This window comes from Paralichthys olivaceus, chromosome 20 (genome assembly GCF_024713975.1).
Source record: "Paralichthys olivaceus isolate ysfri-2021 chromosome 20, ASM2471397v2, whole genome shotgun sequence".
Taxonomy (NCBI): domain Eukaryota; kingdom Metazoa; phylum Chordata; class Actinopteri; order Pleuronectiformes; family Paralichthyidae; genus Paralichthys; species Paralichthys olivaceus.
In genome coordinates, this window is record NC_091112.1 from 10,123,426 (window position 1) to 10,144,009 (window position 20,584).

Genomic DNA, 20,584 nt, shown 5'->3' on the forward strand with positions numbered 1-20,584 from the left:
ATTGTGTTGTATTGTATTTCCCATCATCACATTCGTCCCCACTCCAACACACTCCTCCTCCTCCTGCTGTCCCATCAGTCCCTGCGGGTTCAAAGGGTGGGGTGTCGTCGGCCTCCTTGCAGCGCTCCCGTAGTGACGTGGATGTAAATGCAGCAGCAGTCGCTAAGCATCGGCAAGTCGGACAGGCCAGGGGCACGGGTCGACTGACCCCTGGCTCCTACTCCTCACTGGGTAAGGGCCCCTGTCAGTCAAGTTAGACAACTAATCAAACTGCGCAGACACTGGTGAGCTAGTTATCAGCTGGATGACGGAGGAATCCATTGAGATCAGCTTACAGTTGGCTCTGTTGAGGTTTGTGCCAGGTGGGAGCAGGTTAAAACCACATCCTTCTACAAAACAGTCTTAAAGGACGGACTCACACACTCTTCGACTGGGCTCTCTCCTCTCTCACTCTTGTTATCTCCTCTCCTGCTGCCTGCTCGTCAATGTGTCTCGTTTATGTTTTATATTTATATTCTGTCTGCATGTTCTATAAATCAGTGTTTCCCAAACTAGGGGTCAGGACCCCTTGCAGCGGTCAAAAGACACAAACCAGGGTCGTGAAATGATTTACATAAATCAAATACAATTTAAATGATCAGGGATAGCATATTTAAATCATAATAGCTACAAAAGATTAAAAAGTAGTAGTTCAACCAGGAAAATATACATTTTTATCAACCTTGTGATTCGCTTTGTCCCCACATGGCCCCCGTGGTGATTATGATATATTAGTCAAAGCATCAGTTGCAACAGGTCAATTCATTGCAAAGTAGGATACAGTAAAGCACAGAAATCTGATCCTACACGCTCAGTACCTACCGCATCGAATCACAACGCAGATATCAGTGATTCATTTAGGTGCCTGAGCTCTGTGCTGAAATAGATGCCCTGCTCACAGGCAGCATATACATCACTGCACATGCCCAGTTAATGAGGGATGATCTGTGTTCGACTTATTTTGTGATCAGCCGTTTGGAGTATTTTTCTGATTTGTTTTTATTTATTTGGGGATTTTGAGTTTGAGTTTTGTAGAATTGATATTAAAATAAAATAAACTTTAAACTGTTTAATTATTATATGAAATAATGTTACTGTTTTAAAAGAATCGATTTAGCAGTATTTTTTGTGAGCTCAAATCAATGACAATGAGGGTTCAAAGTCTCAGGCTCTTTTATTATGGGGGTGGGGACCTTAAAAGTTTGGGAACCCCTGCTATAGATGAATTCTGTCTCGTTTGTTTTCTGTTTTGACGTTGATCCCTACATCTGCATCTCTTTTGAACAGATGTTCTGTTACTAATACACATTGTGCTCCTTTCTCCTCCCTTCTCTTTTTCTGCCCCGTTTTTTTCCATCTCACATTCTTTATTACTTTTCATTATTTCTGTGGCTCTTTTGTTCCTGACACTTTCATTTCCCCTTTCCTGGGTTCCTTCTGTATCTTTTACTTTTAATATTTCTATCAATCCTTTGCTTTTCTTTTCCCCATCGTTTTCTTTTCCTCCTCCACCCCCTCTCTTTGTGTCTTTCTCTCTTTGCTACTAAAGATGATGCCTCTGATAAAACGGATGGTAAGATCATCTCACTCTGCTTCACTGGCAACAGCCTACTCATGTTTTTTTTTTCTTCCTCTTTTTTCTTTCCTCACTCCAACCCAGTCCATGTTATCTCCCTTTACTGGAATATGTGGCCACAGCGCCCCCTGCTGTCAGCCTTACATTCAACTCTCATTTGTATCGTCATCCCATTCATCACATCATGAAACTTATTAATTATTTACACATATAACATCATCTGCTGCTTTACTACAGTTTAATCGTATTTCTAATATTGAAATTGCCGAATGTCTGCTCATGTTTAACTGTATCATTCTGTTATTGAGGTTGTAGTAGGATATTAGGATTTTAGGATGTGTTATTCTCTACCTGTTAGCTGAAAATGTGATATTTACGTCATGCCCCCTCTTTGTCTGTCTGTAGGGACCAGGTCAGATAATGGTAAGATTGTGGTTAGGTGGATGTGTTTATCGCTGCTTTTTAGGGATGTTCTAGCTGGAACATTTTAATTGACAGTTTCCAAATGTGTAAACCTTTCATTGTGGAAACAAAAATGAATCTTGCGTCTTTGACTGTTTTCTTAGTGGTTCTCATGAGTCAGTATCTGAAAAGAGGCTTAAAGACTTTATATTAACAGAAACGTTGATCAGCTGATTCATTTTAAAGGCTGAAGTGAATGGTGTAAATGAAGAGGGTTTAATTTGAAGTTGAAACAATCACTTGACCAGTGAAGCAACATAAAGATATTTGGCAACTATGTCGATAATGACTGCAAAATCAGTGAAGTCATTTTGATCAACAAATGAATCTGTATTTTAATCAATAATTAAATAATTGTTCATTGCAACTTGTACCAGAATGACTCTCAGTAGAGCGTATGTAAATTCCCTGAAACATCCCTGATGTATTTATGTGTGTTTTTGCTCCTTGCTCAATGTAAGCGTTTAGTTTAGCATCTGATAATTCAGCTTCCAGCATTATTTGCTTCTCACTATATGTAGTAGCTTCTTAGATGCTGGGCTGCGGACAGTTTGTGAAGCATGTGTACGGTACAGGGAGTTTTTGTGTATTCTTACGGCTGTCCCTCCATATACCTGCAGGCCGTGTACGTACAAAGCAGCCGCTGTCCACTGCTAGCAGCATGTCCAGTCAAGTGGACTCAAGAGGACGCAGCCGCACCAAGATGGTCTCCCAGTCGCAACGTATGTACCCCCTCACACCCCCTGATCACACAGAATGTCGTAAACCCAGCTATGAGAAAAAAATCCTGGGTGTCACGTCCACTCAGTCCAAATACACAGCAACACAAATGGTGTGTGTTTGTAGTTTCTCAGGCTCTTATTGTGGAGTTTCTTTACATGTTGCCTTCAAGGTGACGATAAGCTCCATGTAAATGTTTCTGTGCCTTCAGGTTCCGACGAATCCGATTGCACACCAGGTATTCTGTTTGTGCGTCAGAGTCAGTATGTGTGTGTCTTTCTGTGTACCACAGTGGGAATGGTGGCCCACATGCTATCGCTGTCATTCTGATCAAGGTGTTTTGTATAAAGAGGAGTGCGTGTGTTTGTTCTCTGCATGCTGTGTCTCATCACTGAAGATAATATGGTGGTCAGTTTATTTCTGCTGCTCTAGCCCGGCTCTGGATGTCATTCAAGTTATTTAAAGTACCACACAAAAGCAGATGTGAATGTCGCCGGTTTCCAACAAGATGGTGGGTTAAGCGATTCTGGGGAATGACCGACCCTCCACCCCCCCACATTCATGCACATGCATTGCCAAGGCGAACCAGTGATCTCAAAAAGTTGGAATTAGCCACCACAGACATTAAAAATGGGACAACACAATGATGTCCAAATGTGAGCAAAAGAAAATGAATGTTCCCATCTGTAGAAACAGAGCAACCGCTCCATCCCACTCATTTCAGTGACCTCTCTACCGTTGAGACGGCTCACTGATGTTCACACAGGTCTTCTCCCTTTTGTTGTTTCGTTATCATCTTTGGGTTAGCTGTGTTCTGTTGTGCTTCAGCATTTTGAGCGCTACTTTAAATATGTTGTGGGTATAACTTTCTGTGAGATAGCTGTGTTAGCATTTCCAGTGGAAAACAGTAGTAGTGAAACAGTAGTGTACATTATCTGAGGCCACCTTTTCAGGATGTCCTTCCATCTCTCGATAGTAGAGGAATGAATGACCTGTAACATGTATTGTTTTACACTTTTTTATAAGTAGCTTGAAAAAAAGATTATTAGCATACTTTTATACTCTTTGACCGTTCCCATGGAAAACGCTATTTCCAGTTCAGAGACCTCCATCTCGCTCCTAGTGCCCCTGTGCACATGTCCTGTGCACATGTCCTGTGCACATGTCCTGTGCACATGTCCTGTGCACATGTCCTGTGCACATGTCCTGTGAATACCCTTGTTGCCGATTGGCTGGAATAGAGTTGTTCTGTTCGTGGTTGTCCAGCTTTCTTCATTTCTCAAATAAAATCGCTTACCCCACCTTTAAAACTAATGACAAGTTTAAAAGTGCAAAATGATTGGACCAGAGCCCACTGCACCAATCAGATCAGGACATTTAGGTAAAAAAAACAATGCAAGTCGTCTGATCAAGAGTTCAAAGCCCTAATCTCAGAACCAAAGATCAACCGAAATTTAGGAGATGGCATCCGCACAGAGGGTTAGAATAATTTTTACTTATTTCTGTGAGCTTGTGTGTGGGGGTATTTTTTGAGCATATTTTCTTTTAGGCATTTTTTTTTCTATCATTGTGAGGCTTTGCTTCATTTATATCTGCCAGCTGTCTCAACATGCACTGCTTCTCCCAGGCCGTCATCTGCCCCTGGTTCAGTGTGTGTGTTTGTTTTCAGCGACGCATCTTCCTTAATAAATGGATTTGTTGTATCAACGTGCTTCAGCTTTGCCTTCATTCTTGGTATGGAACACCAGGATGCACTCCCATCGTACTCTGTGTTCTGACTCCCATGACGCTTTTTTTGCGCTAACACCCATAATTCATCTGGTTTAATCTGCTGTTCCTTCCCCCTCGCCTCTGCTTCCCCCTCCTCCCAACCAATGGGCCTAATGGCTCAGGATCTCAGTCTGCTACCCCTGTTGGTGGTAAGATTACAACGCTACTTCTTTTTACCTGCTCTCTTTATCTTTACTGCTTTCCCTCTGTTGCTCTGACCCCTTCCCATCTTTGTTCACTGCACACAAAAGGGTCACTTCAGTTCCTCCTTCTCTGGCTGAGGCATGCTGGGACTTGTAGGCACAGACTGTTCAATGATCATGCTAGACACACTGCTTTGAGAGGCTTGTGTTTCTGCACTCTTATGTGTGCCTGGATGAAGTTTAACAAACTTTTGCAAATTGAATAAATGTATTTTGCTTGGAAAGTCATCTAATTCTAAAGAAAAAGCGAAGATAAGACATTTCAGTAACATTAACAGGATTAAAAAGCAATTTATGGGTCTGGCAAAGAAAAGGAATGAGTAATCAGAGGAAAAGATAGTTTGAAATATTCCTCACATGATAAAACTTAAATTCAATATATTGATATTAATTGTATATCAGTTACGTTACTATGAGTGATCAATGTTTGCTTAAAATACTAGAAAAACATTTGTCTTTTATAGACAATTAGTGTATTGTATTTAGTTCTGTGACACTCAGTACAATTTCATTGAGAAATGCAGTTCATGTGTGGAGTGTGCATGTGTACGTGTGAGAGGAAGAGTCTGTTATGCATTCTTGTTTTCAGTCGTGTTGAATGGAGGTTCAGATTGAGCATCCCGTGTCAAACACAGGAGCTTGTTCCCCAAAAGTCTGTTCACACACTATATATCCCGCACCGCAGAGCAGCTTCTCCTCAAGTGTTTGTCTGCAGGTTGATAGTAACATGAGTCATTGTAGAAGGAGATACACTGTGGGCTTTGCACTTGGAGACAGGATGTCGTGGGGAGGAGAAATTGAGACCTCCATGAGCAAGTGTTCTCTGTTTTGCACAAATTCATAGTGTACTTCTTCAAAATATAAGAAGTGTCACTTTATTTCGATATAATGATATTAAAGGTTTTTGTTCAACACTTGAAATAATCTTTCCTCATCTTGTGGTCTTGTGCCACTAAGTAAAAAACAGTAGCAACTGTCTCTATCTGTGATGTGTATACAAGATCCTCACATGAAAGAGGGATCTTCCAAGTTCTAGGAGACTTTTTAATCTTACATTTCACCTGTTGACTGAGCACAGCTCTGACTTTTTCCCTTTACTTCTATTTCCTCTTCCTTCTCTCTCTGCGTCTCTCTGAAGCTGGCAGTCGGAGTGGTTCACCCGGTCGCGTGCTGACGAGTACGGCCCTGAGCACCATGAGCTCAGGGGCCCACAGGGTGCTGGCTGGGGTCGGTGGTGAAGGAAAAAGACGCAGCCGCATCCCCCGCAGCCAGGGCTGCTCCAGAGACTCCTCCCCCACTCGTCTGTCTGTTGGTAAGTGAACAATTGAAGGGTTTTATAGAGGGAAGCTGAAATTCTTTTTTAAATTTGGTCCTTTCCCTTAAACAGGGTTTTGATTGCATTCATAACAACTTCTTACTTTCATGTTTCTCTTGTACAGTTTTAGAACATCTGCTCTAAGATCTTGTTTCTATAATCAGCTGACAAATGACTTATCTAAATGTTTGCTTGGACCCAGTTGTGTTATTTAAAGACTCACTTATAACTACAAGCAATTTTCCATAAAACCTTGGATCTCAACTATTCTCCCCTCCTGCTCCTTGTCTATCTCCTCCTCTGCTCCTCTCCCTGTCCTTCTTCTTCCTCCTGTTGTCTAGCTCCTTCCAGCATTAGTTCCATCTACAACGGCGCGAGTAGAGGAGGTAAGGCTCCGACCTCGACCAGACCACCCTGCTATCCATCTCTCCACCTCATTCCATCTATTTCCCATCTTCGCTTTCTCTCCCCATTAAATCATCCCTCCATTCCTCTTTCTTAATCTCCATCCATCACTACAATTCTCTCCTGCCGTCCCAATCAAGCAGTACCTCAGCATCACAGAACCCATCGCTCTAACCTGCGCTGACTTCATGGCTGTGTTGTCATGACGATGGGTGGCCGTGATCGGCAGATAGCCACGCTTTTCGGACATATCTCCTCCCTCTCTGTACTAACCTGTTGTTAGTGGCTGATGAACGAACCTTCTCGCAGGATCAGCGAAGCTTCTTCAGGACTCCATAGCTCTTTTTAGGCTGTGATTAACCGTGATTGGCTGGTTTGATGCTGTTGCTGATGAACGGCGCAATGATCGGTTAAGTTAATTGCGATGCTAATGGTTGAAAATGCAAGCCCCTACCCCCCCTCCTTGCGCAAACCCTCCGATCGCTAATTTCATCATCAATCACTTCCTTCTCTTGTCTGTTTGTCTGAGCGCATGTGAATATCCTGATGTTTGTTTGATATAAATGTGAGTCCTGCAGACTCGTGCTCTTGTGAGGAGCATCTCATTTCTTTTTTGGTATTAAGCTATGAAAGAAAACCCAAATGTTAGTAAGACAAATCAAGCTAATTGGAGAAAATTGTGTTACTTCCAGTGTGAGGACCTCAAAAAACATAGTTTATTGTTTAAGATTATATTGTTAGTTGCAGCCCTAAGTCCTCTGTGGTGCCCTCTGGTTCTTTGATGAGAATCAGGAAGCTTCTGTTGAGATGCTCCCTCAGAGCCGGTCGACCTGCGCTCATTCTCTCTTGTTTCTGTCAATCTGTCCCTCTCACCTCTATTGTCTTATTCATGTATTTATCCACGTACGTTTCTCTCTCTCTACTTTATCACTCCTCATGTTTGTCTTTCTTCTTTGTCTTTTTATGGTCTTCTTTATATCCCTTGTCCCCTTTCTTTTCCTCTTACTACCACTTCTCTTCCCTCCACCGCTCGTTTCTTTCCCCCTCTCTACTCTGCTTCGATGCGTCGTTGTAACCTGGGTGGCGTTAGCTCGGGGCAGTCGTATCCCTCGGCCCAGTATGAGTCAGGGCTGCAGCAGAGAGGCCAGCAGGGAGAGCAGCCGGGACACCAGCCCCATACGCTCCTTCACTCCACTTGGTGAGTAGCAGCAGTGGACTCGCGCTCAGGAGAAATGAGTCGTGTAAAATCAGGATGTGTGAGGGTGATTTCAAAGAAGAAGAAAAACTTTCTTTTTATATATTAACTTAGCGTAAACCAACAAAACATACATTTTATTATTTTAATTCGGTATCTGATTTAAAGAAGTAGTGGGTGATTCGAATATTTTAAAAAAAACAGTCTCTTGCTTTTATTTGCATGTTTTTCAGCCTTTCTTTCCACACTCACACACTGCTCGACCAGTGTGAAGGTTGTGTGTGTTTCTTGTGTGTGTGCGTGCGCGAATGTTAAACTCTGTATGTGTGTTTTAATTTTGGTTGCAGCAACACGGAGCTACTCTCGCTCCACCGGAGCTCTTCACACACCTGACACTTTTGGCGCTGCAGGTGAAGGCTGAGTACATCTGTTTCTCCGTACCTCACCCACCCACTTCGCCTTAATTTTTTGTTTTGCTCCGATTTCTTTACTTTCATCCGCACCGCGCATCTTCTCCTGTATTTTGTCAGCCTGTTTCTCTTCTTATCCATCAGCCCTCAGTTGTTATTTTTACGTTCTCCCTCCAGGTTGTCAAATCTTCCAGTGGAATCGCATGCTTCCGCACGTTCAGTTGCCAACTGACAACCATCTTGCCAGTTTTTTATCATTTGTTTTCTTTGTTTAGCTCTGCCCCTTCTCTGCTGGGACACCAGTGCATTCTCCTGTTTTATGTCGATCATACTTTTTTTCTCCCCCCCAGTGGCACCTGCAATGTCACCTAACAAGTCATCCCATCAACTTACAGGGTTGGCTCATGGGAAACGAGCATTTGTGTGTGTGTGTGTTGAATAAATGTCAGAGAATGGATGATGAAGAGTGTGAGGTGCTTGGACCATCAGTTGACAAGTGAGAGACAACTTGACGAGTGGGGAAGACAGATTAATTAGAATTGTTTTTTAATGTGTGTCCTCTGCTCTCTACCTGTCTGTCCTTCCTGTCTTTCCGCCTATCTCCCTCCTCAGGATCAGGTCTTGGCATCAGTCAGTCCAGTCGACTCTCATCTTCAGTCAGCGCCATGAGGGTCCTCAACACAGGCTCAGATGTAGAAGAGGCTCTCGCAGATGCACTAGTATGAAAAACGCAGACACCACCCTAACGAAAACACATAAAACACACAATATCTCTCATGCACATTTCAGCTTGCTGTCATGATGAGCAGCTCTCACCTGCTGGATTGTATGTCTGTGTGTAAACTAACCCCTGATTCTACCTCTGTTTAATGCTATCAGCTGTTGGGAGACATGCGATCCAAGGTCAGCTCCTTCACCTGCTTCTTACCTGTGTATTGTGTGTGTGTATGTGTGTTGAGCTATGTTCGTCTTCTATAAATGCAGTTTTCCACCTTCCCTTTATGTTCACTCTTTTTTTATTACAGTATAATTTCATTCTCTTGTCGTTTTACCTGCAGAAGAAGCCAGCCCGGCGGAGGTATGAGAACTACAGCATGTACTCCGATGACGACGCCAACAGCGATGCTTCCAGCGCCTGTTCGGAAAGGTCCTATAGCTCCAGAAACGGGGGAGCCATCCCGACCTACATGAGACAGACCGAAGACGTGGCTGAGGTTAGTAGCAACAGCAGTACAGCAGAAAACTGCCAAATTAGGTCAAACAACAAGGTTTTAACCAGGCACCTTTTTGTCTTGCTGGCTGTACCTTCTGTAGGTCTTAATGGTATTGTTTGGTTAATGACATGTTACAAAATATCAGATTTGTAACCATGCAACACAGATAGAACCTAAATCTGTGGGAAACAGTGACATGTACTGACTTTTAAGTCTGGACTGTTGTCTAAATTAAATTGCTGTCCATCTCACCTGTTATTTAAATTCGAACTAAACTAAAAATCTTCAGTATTAACTAAAATCATCAGCTTGTGCCTGGGTATTTAAGTCTCAACAGGCTTTTGCATTTGTGGTTTTATCAGGTGCTGAATCGCTGTGCCAGTGCCAACTGGTCTGAGAGGAAGGAGGGGCTGTTAGGTCTACAGGCTCTACTCAAGAACCAACGCACCCTCAGGTCAGTCACACAACAGTCAAATCTTCTATTCACTGTTTGAGCTGTTTGTTGATTTCTATTTAACTTTGCTTTTCATCGTCAGTCGGGTGGAGTTAAAGAGACTGTGTGAAATCTTCACCCGGATGTTTGCAGACCCTCACAGTAAGGTATGAGTGCATGGAACGCAAGTACCCACACAGCACTCCTTTACACTGTCATGTCACAAACATTCATTATTCACCCACTTTGATTTTGCTTTGGTGTCACATACTGTGTTTATCCCACCATCCTTCACTGTACCGGATTCTGCCAAGACAAGGAAAATATTACCTCGTTAAAATATACACTGACACATCTCACGGATGTTAAATATAGTCACATGAATAAGTTTAGAGCTAAAGTCGGGATAAACAGGTGAATTTGAATTCTAGACACACACGTATATGCACACTCAAACAACAACACAGGCATGCAAAGCGTTCGACAGACTTACAGCATGCCACTCCTGAGTTTGCGTTTGACCTCACACTCCTCTGCCGTGCTGTGGGATTGCTTTGTCACTGTTCGGCAGCCAATCCGCTGGCTGCGCTCACTGCATTCACTGCCTCTCTGCTGTCTTTCCCCATCCTACCTGCAGTCTGAAGCGACAAATGTACTTACAGACGCACACAAACATACACGCACAACTATTTTGGGCTGCCAGCTCTTCTCTCTGACTAACTAGCTGCGGTTCGCCCTTTCTAACACTGCCACTTGTGTTTCGGCCCGTGGCCTCACACATGTCGTAAGGTGTGTGAGCTTCTCCCCCTTCCCCTCGTTTGACGTTTTTTGACGATTTGATGAATTTCAGCGAGACTCCGGCAGAGTGTACGGCACGGCAGAATCCGGTATAAGCTCAGCCTCCTTCAAGGTACTGCATCTCACCGTGAATCTCTCTCCTGCCTTTATCTATTTGTCCCACACCATTATCACTTCTCCTTCTCATCCCCCACGATCCATGACTTTTTGTTAATTTCTGTTTACTTGTGTACACATGACATCTCAGATTTTTCACTTTATGATTCTTACCTGGGTGAGGTACCTTTACAGATTTTGTGTTGGAAGTCAACATGATGAGTGTTCACTCACAAGCTGAGTTCATTCTTTGCCAGGATGCTAACAGTTGTGTTTCTCTCCCCCACATGCGACCCCACTGTGGAACTCTCTGTAGAGAGTAAGTCTGGCCAATCAGTGTTACTGCACTTTAACTTAGTGTTTGAATAAACATCTGCTTCATTGATCTGATTGGGCAACCAGTTACCAAGGCAACAACATAACCCTCACTAACCCACCTCACTGTAACTACACTGTCCTGCGGAGATCAACCGTACAACTGTTTACAAAGATGGACGACAAGCCTCCATTTCCACCCCACTATCCAGAAATGAAGCCAGAACATCATGAATACGAACATTGCCACCTCCACAATTGGAGCCAGAGTCTGCACAGTAGCGATCATAGGATGGATCTGCAGTAACGAGGTCTCGTTGATAAACGCACTCGACCAATTGCGAGTCAGTCTCAGCTGTCGGTAATGACATTTGACCCTCTTTTTATAGCATCAATTTTGAGTTAAAATCAAACTTATGAACACGAACAAACATCTGTGTGATAAGAACAACCTGAAGCAGCAGAAAACATCTATGAGAAAGAATTATTTGATATGCACTTTGACTTTTTAGTTAGTTCCATGTCCCATCTACTAGCATAGAGGGGGAGATATTTATAACATATATTGCAGCAAGTCAACAAGTAGTGATTGAGATGCTTTGCTTTACTGTTGGGGAGCTGCCATGTCGTCCATCTTTATATACAGTCTATGAAATCAACCAGTCGCATGTAGCGATGGTCACCACACAGCTTTATTGGTACTAATTCCTGTCAAGTTGTTTTCCGTCTCATTGTGGTTTTCTTATCATATTCATTTGAGTGATTTAAGTCTATTTGGTGTTTGGTGAATGAAGGTGATCTGCTGCAGTGATGAGTGAATAACCACTAACTTCACAATGGGAAGTAATGATGCTCTCACAGTATCTTCCCTCAACAAAATAATCTTTACCCTGTAAATGCAGGAGCACCGGAATGCATGCATGAGAGTGCATGAAAAAATGACTTTTGCTCAACGAGTGACTTTGCTCTGTGTGACCTTAACTGTGTGTGTGATTCGACTGAAGGTGTTCAGTATGTTCCTGGAGACACTGGTAGACTTCATCCTGGTCCATAAGGAAGACCTGCAGGACTGGTTGTTCGTCCTGCTCACACAGCTGCTGAAGAAGATGGGAGCCGATCTGCTGGGCTCCGTACAGGCCAAAGTTCAGAAAGCGCTGGATGTTACACGGTGGGTGTCACACTCAGTAAAGACTGTGACATTATGCTATACGAGTGTATAATAAAAAGATATTGATCATTGCAGGTCATTCTTGAACCACTTTCTCGTTTTTCGAGCTTTCATTGACAGTGAGATGTTTGTAAGCCCTGACAGCTATTTTACATTTACAGTACTGCGCAAATACTTTGTCACTATATTGAGAATGCTAAAAGAAATTGCTGTAAATCATTTTCATTGAATCATTTTGCTTGTACAGTAAACAGTACTCTCGCTGACCGAACTTTAAGGTACTTGGCAGGAAGGTTGTTCCAAGTAACTAGGAAAACCTGCCACAGTTCTGTGTATTTAGGTTGTGTCCACATCTTGTGTGTCCTTATTCAATCCTAGAATTGCTCCATGATGTTGAGATCAGGGCTCTGTGAGGGTTATACCATCTGCTGCTGGACTCTGTCTCTGATGGTAGTTCTGTGTTCTTGTTCCAAATTTGGAACAAGTCAGATACTTCCCTGATGGATAAGAATCTGAACACCGAAAGTGTCTCAAACATTTACACAGTATTGTACATATAGACGAGCTGACAGGCCTCTGAGGATCAATCCCTGCTGTCTCTTGTATTTTTACACATAGACAAATAGTATTCATTTAGGAGAAAGGGTGCAAAAAGTTATTTGCCTCTTGCTGTATTCATGTACATGCTACGACTATAATGTGGATCTCTGTTTTTGCTCACAGGGAGTCTTTCCCCAACGACCTCCAGTTTACTATTCTCATGAGATTTACTGTCGACCAGACACAGACGCCCAACCTCAAGGTAAATGACAAGTTCATTTTATATATGTGTGTGTGAGAGAGAGAGAGAGTCTGTGGTGTGTATAGGTCTGACAAAAGGAGGGGGTGGATGGCAACGATAGACCTAAGACTGGAAATTCAGGGATGCTGTAACCATGGTAACTGCTGTACTGATATGACTTCATGCCTGCCAATGCTGGCTCTGCTTCCCAAACCCCACGAAACCCTGAATCCTGGGCTGTGATTGGATTGCGATGATATAGAAACTCCTCTGGCTTTTTGCTGTGCTTCAGTGTGGACACTCCCATCAAGCTCTCCTCCTTTCACACCTGTTCCATCCTCATACTTTTCTACCTCACAAACCCGTCTGTTTGAACAACTTTCCCTCCCTCCAGTGTCTGCAAACTCCTCCCTCGCTCCTCACCATCCTAACCCTATAATCTCTGTTGCCTTCTCCCTTTACCTTTCTTGTCCTTTTTCTTGTTTTTCTTTGTTATTCCTTCCCCTACTTTTTGTCACTCTGCTTCTCTCCCTTGGAACTAGACTTGGGAAATGAAAGAATGATATCAGCATAAAAACTTCACAATTTTCCCACCGTAAATGTGTCTTCCTGACCCACGCTGTGGCTTGAAGAAACGTAGTGATCCAAAAACACCGTTGCTTGTTTTAATGTGATGGCTGAAATCACGACCTGACAGCTCAGTGCAGGGATGGACAGAGCAGTATGGAGATATACGCATTCAACATTTTGTTGGTGATGCTACGTATAATGAGGACAGCTGCTTTATAGCTTTCCTTGATTTCCAGTATTTTTCTGAAATACAATTCTCAAGACTTGTCAGATCAGTAAAACAATAAACTGTCAAATCAAAATACTTTTCTTACAACCATCATCAAAGGATGCCGAGACATTGTTGAATATTATTCTACAGTGTAGAATTAATTATCTACACTGTAGGGAAATATTCAAAGTGTAGAATTAATTATCCAGCTTGTTGCATGAAGCTTCATAAACCATTAGTTGATGTTGCTGTTCAAGGCATTACAGCTCTTTGCTGCCACCATGTGGCCTTAACATTTAAATTGTATATTGCCAGATATTCAGAATGATAAAATTACAATACAACCCAAACCAAGTACTTTACAATCATCATCTCCCTCTTCTTAAACTCTCTGCACCATCCTCCTCCTTATTTTTTTGTCTCCCTCTGCCCTCCCGTGTCCTCGTCTCCCTGTCTCTCTCCGTTGATTGACACGGTGCTTCTCCTCTCTCTCTCTGAAGCCTGTGCGGAGCTCGTGTTGCGGGCGAGGGCGAGGCAGGGGAGGGCCTGGGGTAAAATTATTCCCCCCCAGAGCGCGCCGCCATTTCTGCTCTCTAGACGAGCAGGCCGCAGCCTGGAGCCAGTCCTCCCAGGTCAGTGCGCTCCGGGGGGGAGCAATTTTATGGCGCGCACGATGCTGCTAAGTGATTTGGAGGAAGTTCTGGTCCTTGAGGTGCATATGTAGAGAAACGGAGGAGGAGAGAGAAATAGAGGAACAACAGGAATCAGTTGTTGTGGCGTTTCTGAGCCTGCTGGGAATGTTTGCATTTTCTTGGTTCCTTTGTGTTGTCATCTTCCATTGCTTCTTGTTAACTGATATGTTTCTCTATGTTGATAAGCATGATCATGAATGTACTTGGTTCTTCTCATATTGAATCATTTGATCTTCGGATTGGCAAGAGATGCACAATCTGCTGCGGCTGTACATGTTGTCTGTGAACGTTGCTGGTCACTCTTTCATTGTGTGCTTGTAATTTTGTTTCTGTGTGTGTATCATTACTTTTTGTGTATTTGCAGGTGGATAATGCCCCTTGAGTTTCTGTGTTATTGATAAGTATCTAATTTTTTTTATAAATGTGTGTGTTGTAGGTGAAGGTGGCCATTCTGAAGTACATCGAGACGCTGACGTTACAGATGGAAGCTCCGGACTTTGTGAACTCCAGTGAGACTCGGTTGGCCGTCTCCCGCATCATCACCTGGACGACTGAACCCAAGAGCTCTGACGTCAGAAAGGTACTCACACACTCTAACACACAAGCACACGCACACATTTCAGATGTGAAATACAATTTTTGATCACGCTAGGACCGCTTTGATTCACACGTCTTCATAAATGAAATTTGTGTGTATATGTTGTGTGTACCAGGCAGCCCAGTCGGTGCTTATCTCCCTGTTCCAGCTCAACACACCAGAGTTCACCATGCTGCTGGCAGCTCTGCCCAAAACCTTTCAGGACGGAGCCACCAAGCTGCTTCAAAACCATTTGAAGAACTCGGGCAACGCTGCACAGGTAAAGGCCCCTCACACACTCATCATCGCAAACAGTGCTCACTGAAGGTTTTCATTTGTGTTACTAGTGAGAACACACATGCTTATTAATGATTATACTATGATACTGTGACAGTTTGGCTATAATTCTTTGTATGAACTTGATTTTTTATTTTATTTTTGTTTGTTTTTTTATCTCAGGCACAAATGGGCAGTCCTTTAACACGCCACACCCCCCGATCTCCAGCCAGCTGGTCCAGTCCAGTCACTTCCCCCACCAACACCTCCCAGAACACCCCATCACCAAGGTAACTTACACACACGCACACACACACACACACACACATACTGAATGCACTGTCACTCACATTAAACTTCTGTCAGGCACAGTTTGACTCGAGTTCCAGCATCTTCATTTTTCTGCTACAGTAATTAATGTTTCTTATTAACAATGAAAGAAATACTGAGGATATTCAATTATTCACTTATAATCAATAATGTTTTTGTACTTGTGATGTAATTTCATAAATCTTGCTTTGAATTGAAAGAAATTGTTTCCACTGTTCATGCATGTACCACAACCTGAACCTTAACTCTGTATGTGCAATGGAAAAAATCTCCACATATAATACTACACATATCATACCTGAAATAAAACAGTTCAGAAGAGGAGATGTATCAGGACAGTTTGGTTAATGATAGTTAATAATCTATTCCTCCTCTTTCCTGTGTCTTCAGTGCTTTTGACTACGACACAGAAAACATGAACTCAGAGGACATCTACAGCTCGTTGAAAGGTGTCACTGAAGCCATCCAGAATTTTAGCGTCCGCAGCCAAGAGGACATGAATGAACCAGTCCAACGGCGGGATGGAGAGGAGGTGAGTGTGTTGACTCATCAATTACCAAGGGGACAACATCACAAAACAATCTTTTGATGGTATCTCATACTGACCACTATCATGGCACGATGTGTCTTCAGACACACAGAGCGCTGGTTTACTAAACACTCTAATTTGTTTCCTTTTCTTGGCTCGAGGGGGGCCCTCAATCCTTTTTCTTTCTAAAATGGCAGTGTTCAATCCTGTTTTAACACAACATGTGCCACAGCAGTATAAACTAGTCAGACAAGGTAAACAGCTTTGATTTTCCTGTTTTTTAGCATGTTTTTCCAGAATTACAAAAGTGAAAACACAGAAACATAGTTACCTACATGCACATTATCTGACCCTGACGTCTTGTCCCAGCACTTCCGTTCCCTTTAAAGCGTATAAACTGCTCTTGCTCGTTCAGGCCAAATTTATGACTTCGGACTTCAGGTCAGGTCTTATTGCAGCCCCTCCCAACAGCCCCGGCCCCTTTTAAGGACATGGTGTGCTCAGGTCCAGTGGTGTGACCTCCTGACATTTCCCATGAGTTGCATCTGAAATCTAACCTTCCCACATGTCACCAGCCTGCCAGTCACAGCACGGCTGACTCATCAAAGCCACCAATCAGACATTGGCATGCAGGGGTTTTGAGTGTAAATATGCACCGATCAGTGCATATCTGTGGCCTGTTTTGACAGTTTATTCTAAACTATTGAACACTCTGAAGACAAAATAGAATGCTTCCACATGTAACCTGTGCAATGTTAACTCTGCTTTAGTATGTTTCTGTTGTAAACACCTCAGGATTACAGTATGGGATAGTAGATATGAGAGTTAAGCATGAATTCAAATGCTCAGCTACTATTAAATCCATCCGCTGATAATGAACTGTCTAGGAAGCGATATCCTAATCCATGGATGTAATTATGTAAGATGACTTGGTGACCATATGCGGAGTAAACATAAGCTGCTTTTAGACATGCACTGAATTCCAGAGCCTATCCACACTTTCTCAACAGTCATTGGCCTTTTTTCACTTGTCTTTTTTTTTGTCATTTGACAACTTAAAATTTTCATAATCAGCTTATTTCTTCACGACACTGGAGATGTCATGTTTTTATCTTATTGTTCTTTTATTTGTATTTAATGAACCGAACTACAGGCTTGAACTGAGAGACTGAGCCTCAGTAACATCAGAGTCTATGTCTTTCAGAGTGGCAGCGGGACAGACGGCAGAGGATCAGACATGATGGACGGCGGCCGCATGGCTTTGGACAACAAGACCTCCCTCCTCAACACCCCCCTGCTCTCCTCCAGCCCCAGAGGAGCCCGCGAGCACTTCTCTGATTCCCCCTTCAAACACAGCCGCAAAGACACCAGCCTGGACGACTCCGAGCTTCTCACTGACGGTACACAAACCACAATCTGACAGAAAAAAAACACACACTGTATTACACAAAGTTGTAATATGAACCAAACATGTTATTTATTGTCCATTAACAGATAGCAGTCTGGACCAGTCAGAGCTGGTGGCCGAGCTGCTGAAGGAGTTGTCGAATCACAACGAGCGCATAGAGGAGAGGAAGGCAGCGCTGTGTGAACTGCTGAAGCTGATTCGCGAAAACACCCTGCAGGTGTGGGATGAGCACTTCAAGACCATCCTGCTGCTCCTGCTCGAGACGATGGGGGACAGAGAGGTAGCCACACTCACGTCGAGTCTGTAATAACACTGTGTACAAAACAAATCTCTCTTTAAACATGAATGTTTTTTATTCTCTCAGCATGTGATCCGAACACTGGCTCTGCGGGTGCTGAGGGAGATTCTCTGCAAGCAGCCCTGGAGGTTCAAGAACTACGCAGAGCTCACCATCATGAAGGCCCTGGAGTCTCACAAAGACCCTCACAAGGAGGTGCGTTTACTCACACACACAAATCAGCTCCATTAAAAATAGTATTCAATGAGGAGAACTTCAGAGAGCATGAAGAGATGGTACAAAAGGTTGTTTTAGTTCATATTGGATCCAAATAAAGAAACCTCTGTGGCATCATCTGCGATTATCAAACTGTTCTTTTCACCTTCAATGTAAATTTGAATTGCATTTCTTCAGGTGGTGCGAGCAGCAGAGGAGACGGCAGCCATGTTGGCATTGTCCATCAGTCCAGACCAGTGTATCAAGGTGTTGTGTCCCATCATCCAATCAGCCGATTACCCCATCAACCTGGCTGCCATCAAGATGCAGACCAAAGTGGTGGAGAGGATTCCCAGAGAGGGCCTGATGAGCCTGCTGCCAGAAATCGTGCCAGGACTCATACAGGTAACGGACTCAGCTGAAAGTCTTTTAATCTTATACTTATTTGTTATGTCTTATATAATGTGTAAAACAAAGGTTTCTGCCGCTCTGTAATCAGTTGTATCTGTTTGAACAGGGTTATGACAACTCTGAGAGCAGTGTGAGGAAAGCCTGTGTGTTCTGCTTGGTGGCCATTTACGCAGTGATCGGAGAGGACCTCAAACCGCACCTCAGCCAACTCTCCAGCAGCAAGGTGACCTGACGTTAAAGCATTTGAATCTCTGCGAGTTTCAATGCATGTAGTTCCCAGCGAATGTTACTATGCAAGATCTTTTTTGTTCATTGTTTATGGGTTCGTCCCTCAGCGTACACGTTGTGTCAGCCTCTAGAGACAAACATTGACGTGTCCACCCTCTCTCCTGTTTTCTCTGTTCACAGCTGAAGCTGCTGAATCTGTACATTAAGCGTGCCCAGTCCGGCTCCACCGAGCCCCCCTCTGAGGGTCTATAGGAGACACAGCCCCCTCCCACAGCCCCCTCCCACAGGGCAACCATAGAACTGCAACTCTGCCAACCAAACATGAAACATCTGCTCCCGTGCTTTCATCCACACAGACCCACAACGAAAACATCCTAACACTCTCCCATGAGCAAACTGCTTACATCTACACATACGCTTACACTCTGGACAGCAGAGTTACACACACACACACACACACACACAAGCATAGGCACACACAGTCCTTACACATCTACTGCCACACTGCAAGATGGAAGTTGTGGTCCAGAGGAGATGATCGTCAGGAGCTCTCCACCCTGATATCAGACTTAATGACATGAAATTCCACCCAGGTTTTCAGTAAATCACTCAAGGATGAAGATATGAAATGTCCGTCCTGTCCACTCTCCATTATAACACGAACACAACAGCATCTCCTCTGAACAACATCTTGATGTCAACAGGAAGAGGTGCATCTGCATGGTTTTCATTTTTCTAACCAGGGGGTGTAATATTTATCAAACAGCACTGAGACAAACAAACGGTGCCGTCTATGTTTCCTTCGTGAACCGTGAGTAACTGGGGCCAGGTAGAAAGGAATGTAAATTTGCATTGTGTCATAGTTTGATTTAATCGATGAGGTTTTACCACAGCTGTTTTTAATATCTGGAGTTTTTTTTCTCTCGTGCACACACACACACACGAACACAGGTTCTCTCTTTCAAAAAGGTGCTTATGAGCCAAAACAGGTACGACCGCCAACCCAGCACAGGGACTAACGTATGTGGATCATGCCTGCTCATAGCTGATACAGTACATCGGCAGATCCCAAAGTATAGGAGGCGTCATGTGCTTGGATATGCATGAGACTAAATTAAAAAAGAACCTAACTTTTTATCTGGGTCCTGTTGACAGTTAAAATAATGCGACTGAGGTTTTAAATTGATGTGAAAATGTCTGGCCCTTTCAGATATCTCCATGGTGTCGTCCATTTCTCCCAGCTCATCGTGGATCAGTCCACGGGTGCGTGCTGCTTTTACTACATGAAGTATGACAGGACATGGCTTATTATCAAATAGTGGATATGTATCTATATATGATATTAAAAAGGATTACTCAGTAACAGTGACACCCAGGGGAGGTTGCACGCACGCACCTGTGCCCATCCTTGTTTTTATTTTTTCTCTGTTGCGTGTGCCGTAGTCTGTCGATCGCTCTCATACTTATTTTTCTCTGCTGAGAAAATTGTAGAAATGTATTATTTACAGCTCTGAAAAAAACTGTCACATCACCTTTTCTCTCCCCTCCACTTCATTGTGTCTTTCTTTCCTTCCTCCTCTTGTAACATTCTAGTTTTCACTGTTGTGTTTCCTCTGTGCATTTACAAAGCTGTGCTTACAATAAAATAAAGAACTTGTACAGATCATGATAATCTCTGCCTCTGGGATCTTTGAGCTAGGAATCAGTCCTGCGGTGAGACGCTGTAATTGGAGTCAGAACAAACGTTCAACCGTGAGTGGACAGAAAATGTATCTGTTTTGATGAAGAACAAATCTTTTAGAGAAAACACAAATTACATCAGGTGATTTTCTGTTTATAGAGTTGTAAACTGAATATATTTGGTTTGTGGTCGAGCAAAACTAGACACTCATCCAAAACAAACCTAATTTTAGACTCATGGAAACTGCAACAGACATTTATTGTTCTTTTCTAACATTT

The 20,584-nt window shown here is 43.2% G+C and overlaps 1 protein-coding gene across 17 annotated transcripts in view; it reads left to right on the forward strand.

Moving 5' to 3' along the window:
• The window catches only part of clasp2 (cytoplasmic linker associated protein 2), a 50,595-nt gene extending 30,304 nt beyond the window's left edge, over positions 1 to 20,291 (forward strand). For 2 of the 17 annotated variants that reach the window (XM_069515836.1, XM_069515843.1), the window contains 25 exons: positions 79 to 231; positions 1,589 to 1,612; positions 2,021 to 2,038; positions 2,698 to 2,799; positions 5,909 to 6,082; positions 6,427 to 6,471; positions 7,581 to 7,688; positions 8,033 to 8,095; positions 8,708 to 8,814; positions 8,975 to 8,998; positions 9,154 to 9,309; positions 9,672 to 9,763; positions 9,846 to 9,909; positions 11,956 to 12,119; positions 12,843 to 12,921; positions 14,810 to 14,953; positions 15,087 to 15,230; positions 15,410 to 15,516; positions 15,947 to 16,088; positions 17,290 to 17,485; positions 17,580 to 17,773; positions 17,858 to 17,986; positions 18,185 to 18,391; positions 18,504 to 18,620; positions 18,806 to 20,291. In XM_069515836.1, the coding sequence (XP_069371937.1) occupies positions 79 to 231; positions 1,589 to 1,612; positions 2,021 to 2,038; positions 2,698 to 2,799; positions 5,909 to 6,082; positions 6,427 to 6,471; positions 7,581 to 7,688; positions 8,033 to 8,095; positions 8,708 to 8,814; positions 8,975 to 8,998; positions 9,154 to 9,309; positions 9,672 to 9,763; positions 9,846 to 9,909; positions 11,956 to 12,119; positions 12,843 to 12,921; positions 14,810 to 14,953; positions 15,087 to 15,230; positions 15,410 to 15,516; positions 15,947 to 16,088; positions 17,290 to 17,485; positions 17,580 to 17,773; positions 17,858 to 17,986; positions 18,185 to 18,391; positions 18,504 to 18,620; positions 18,806 to 18,877 (2,825 nt within the window). In that variant the 3' untranslated portion in view covers positions 18,878 to 20,291. Of the gene's footprint in view, positions 1 to 78; positions 232 to 1,588; positions 1,613 to 2,020; positions 2,039 to 2,697; positions 2,800 to 3,008; positions 3,036 to 4,689; positions 4,717 to 5,908; positions 6,083 to 6,426; positions 6,472 to 7,580; positions 7,689 to 8,032; positions 8,096 to 8,707; positions 8,815 to 8,974; positions 8,999 to 9,153; positions 9,310 to 9,671; positions 9,764 to 9,845; positions 9,910 to 10,592; positions 10,653 to 10,952; positions 10,956 to 11,955; positions 12,120 to 12,842; positions 12,922 to 14,809; positions 14,954 to 15,086; positions 15,231 to 15,409; positions 15,517 to 15,946; positions 16,089 to 17,289; positions 17,486 to 17,579; positions 17,774 to 17,857; positions 17,987 to 18,184; positions 18,392 to 18,503; positions 18,621 to 18,805 lie in introns of all 17 variants that reach the window. The other 15 variants (XM_069515838.1, XM_069515844.1, XM_069515840.1 and 12 more) reach the window with 12 other exon arrangements.
• The last annotated feature ends 293 nt before the right edge of the window (positions 20,292 to 20,584 follow it).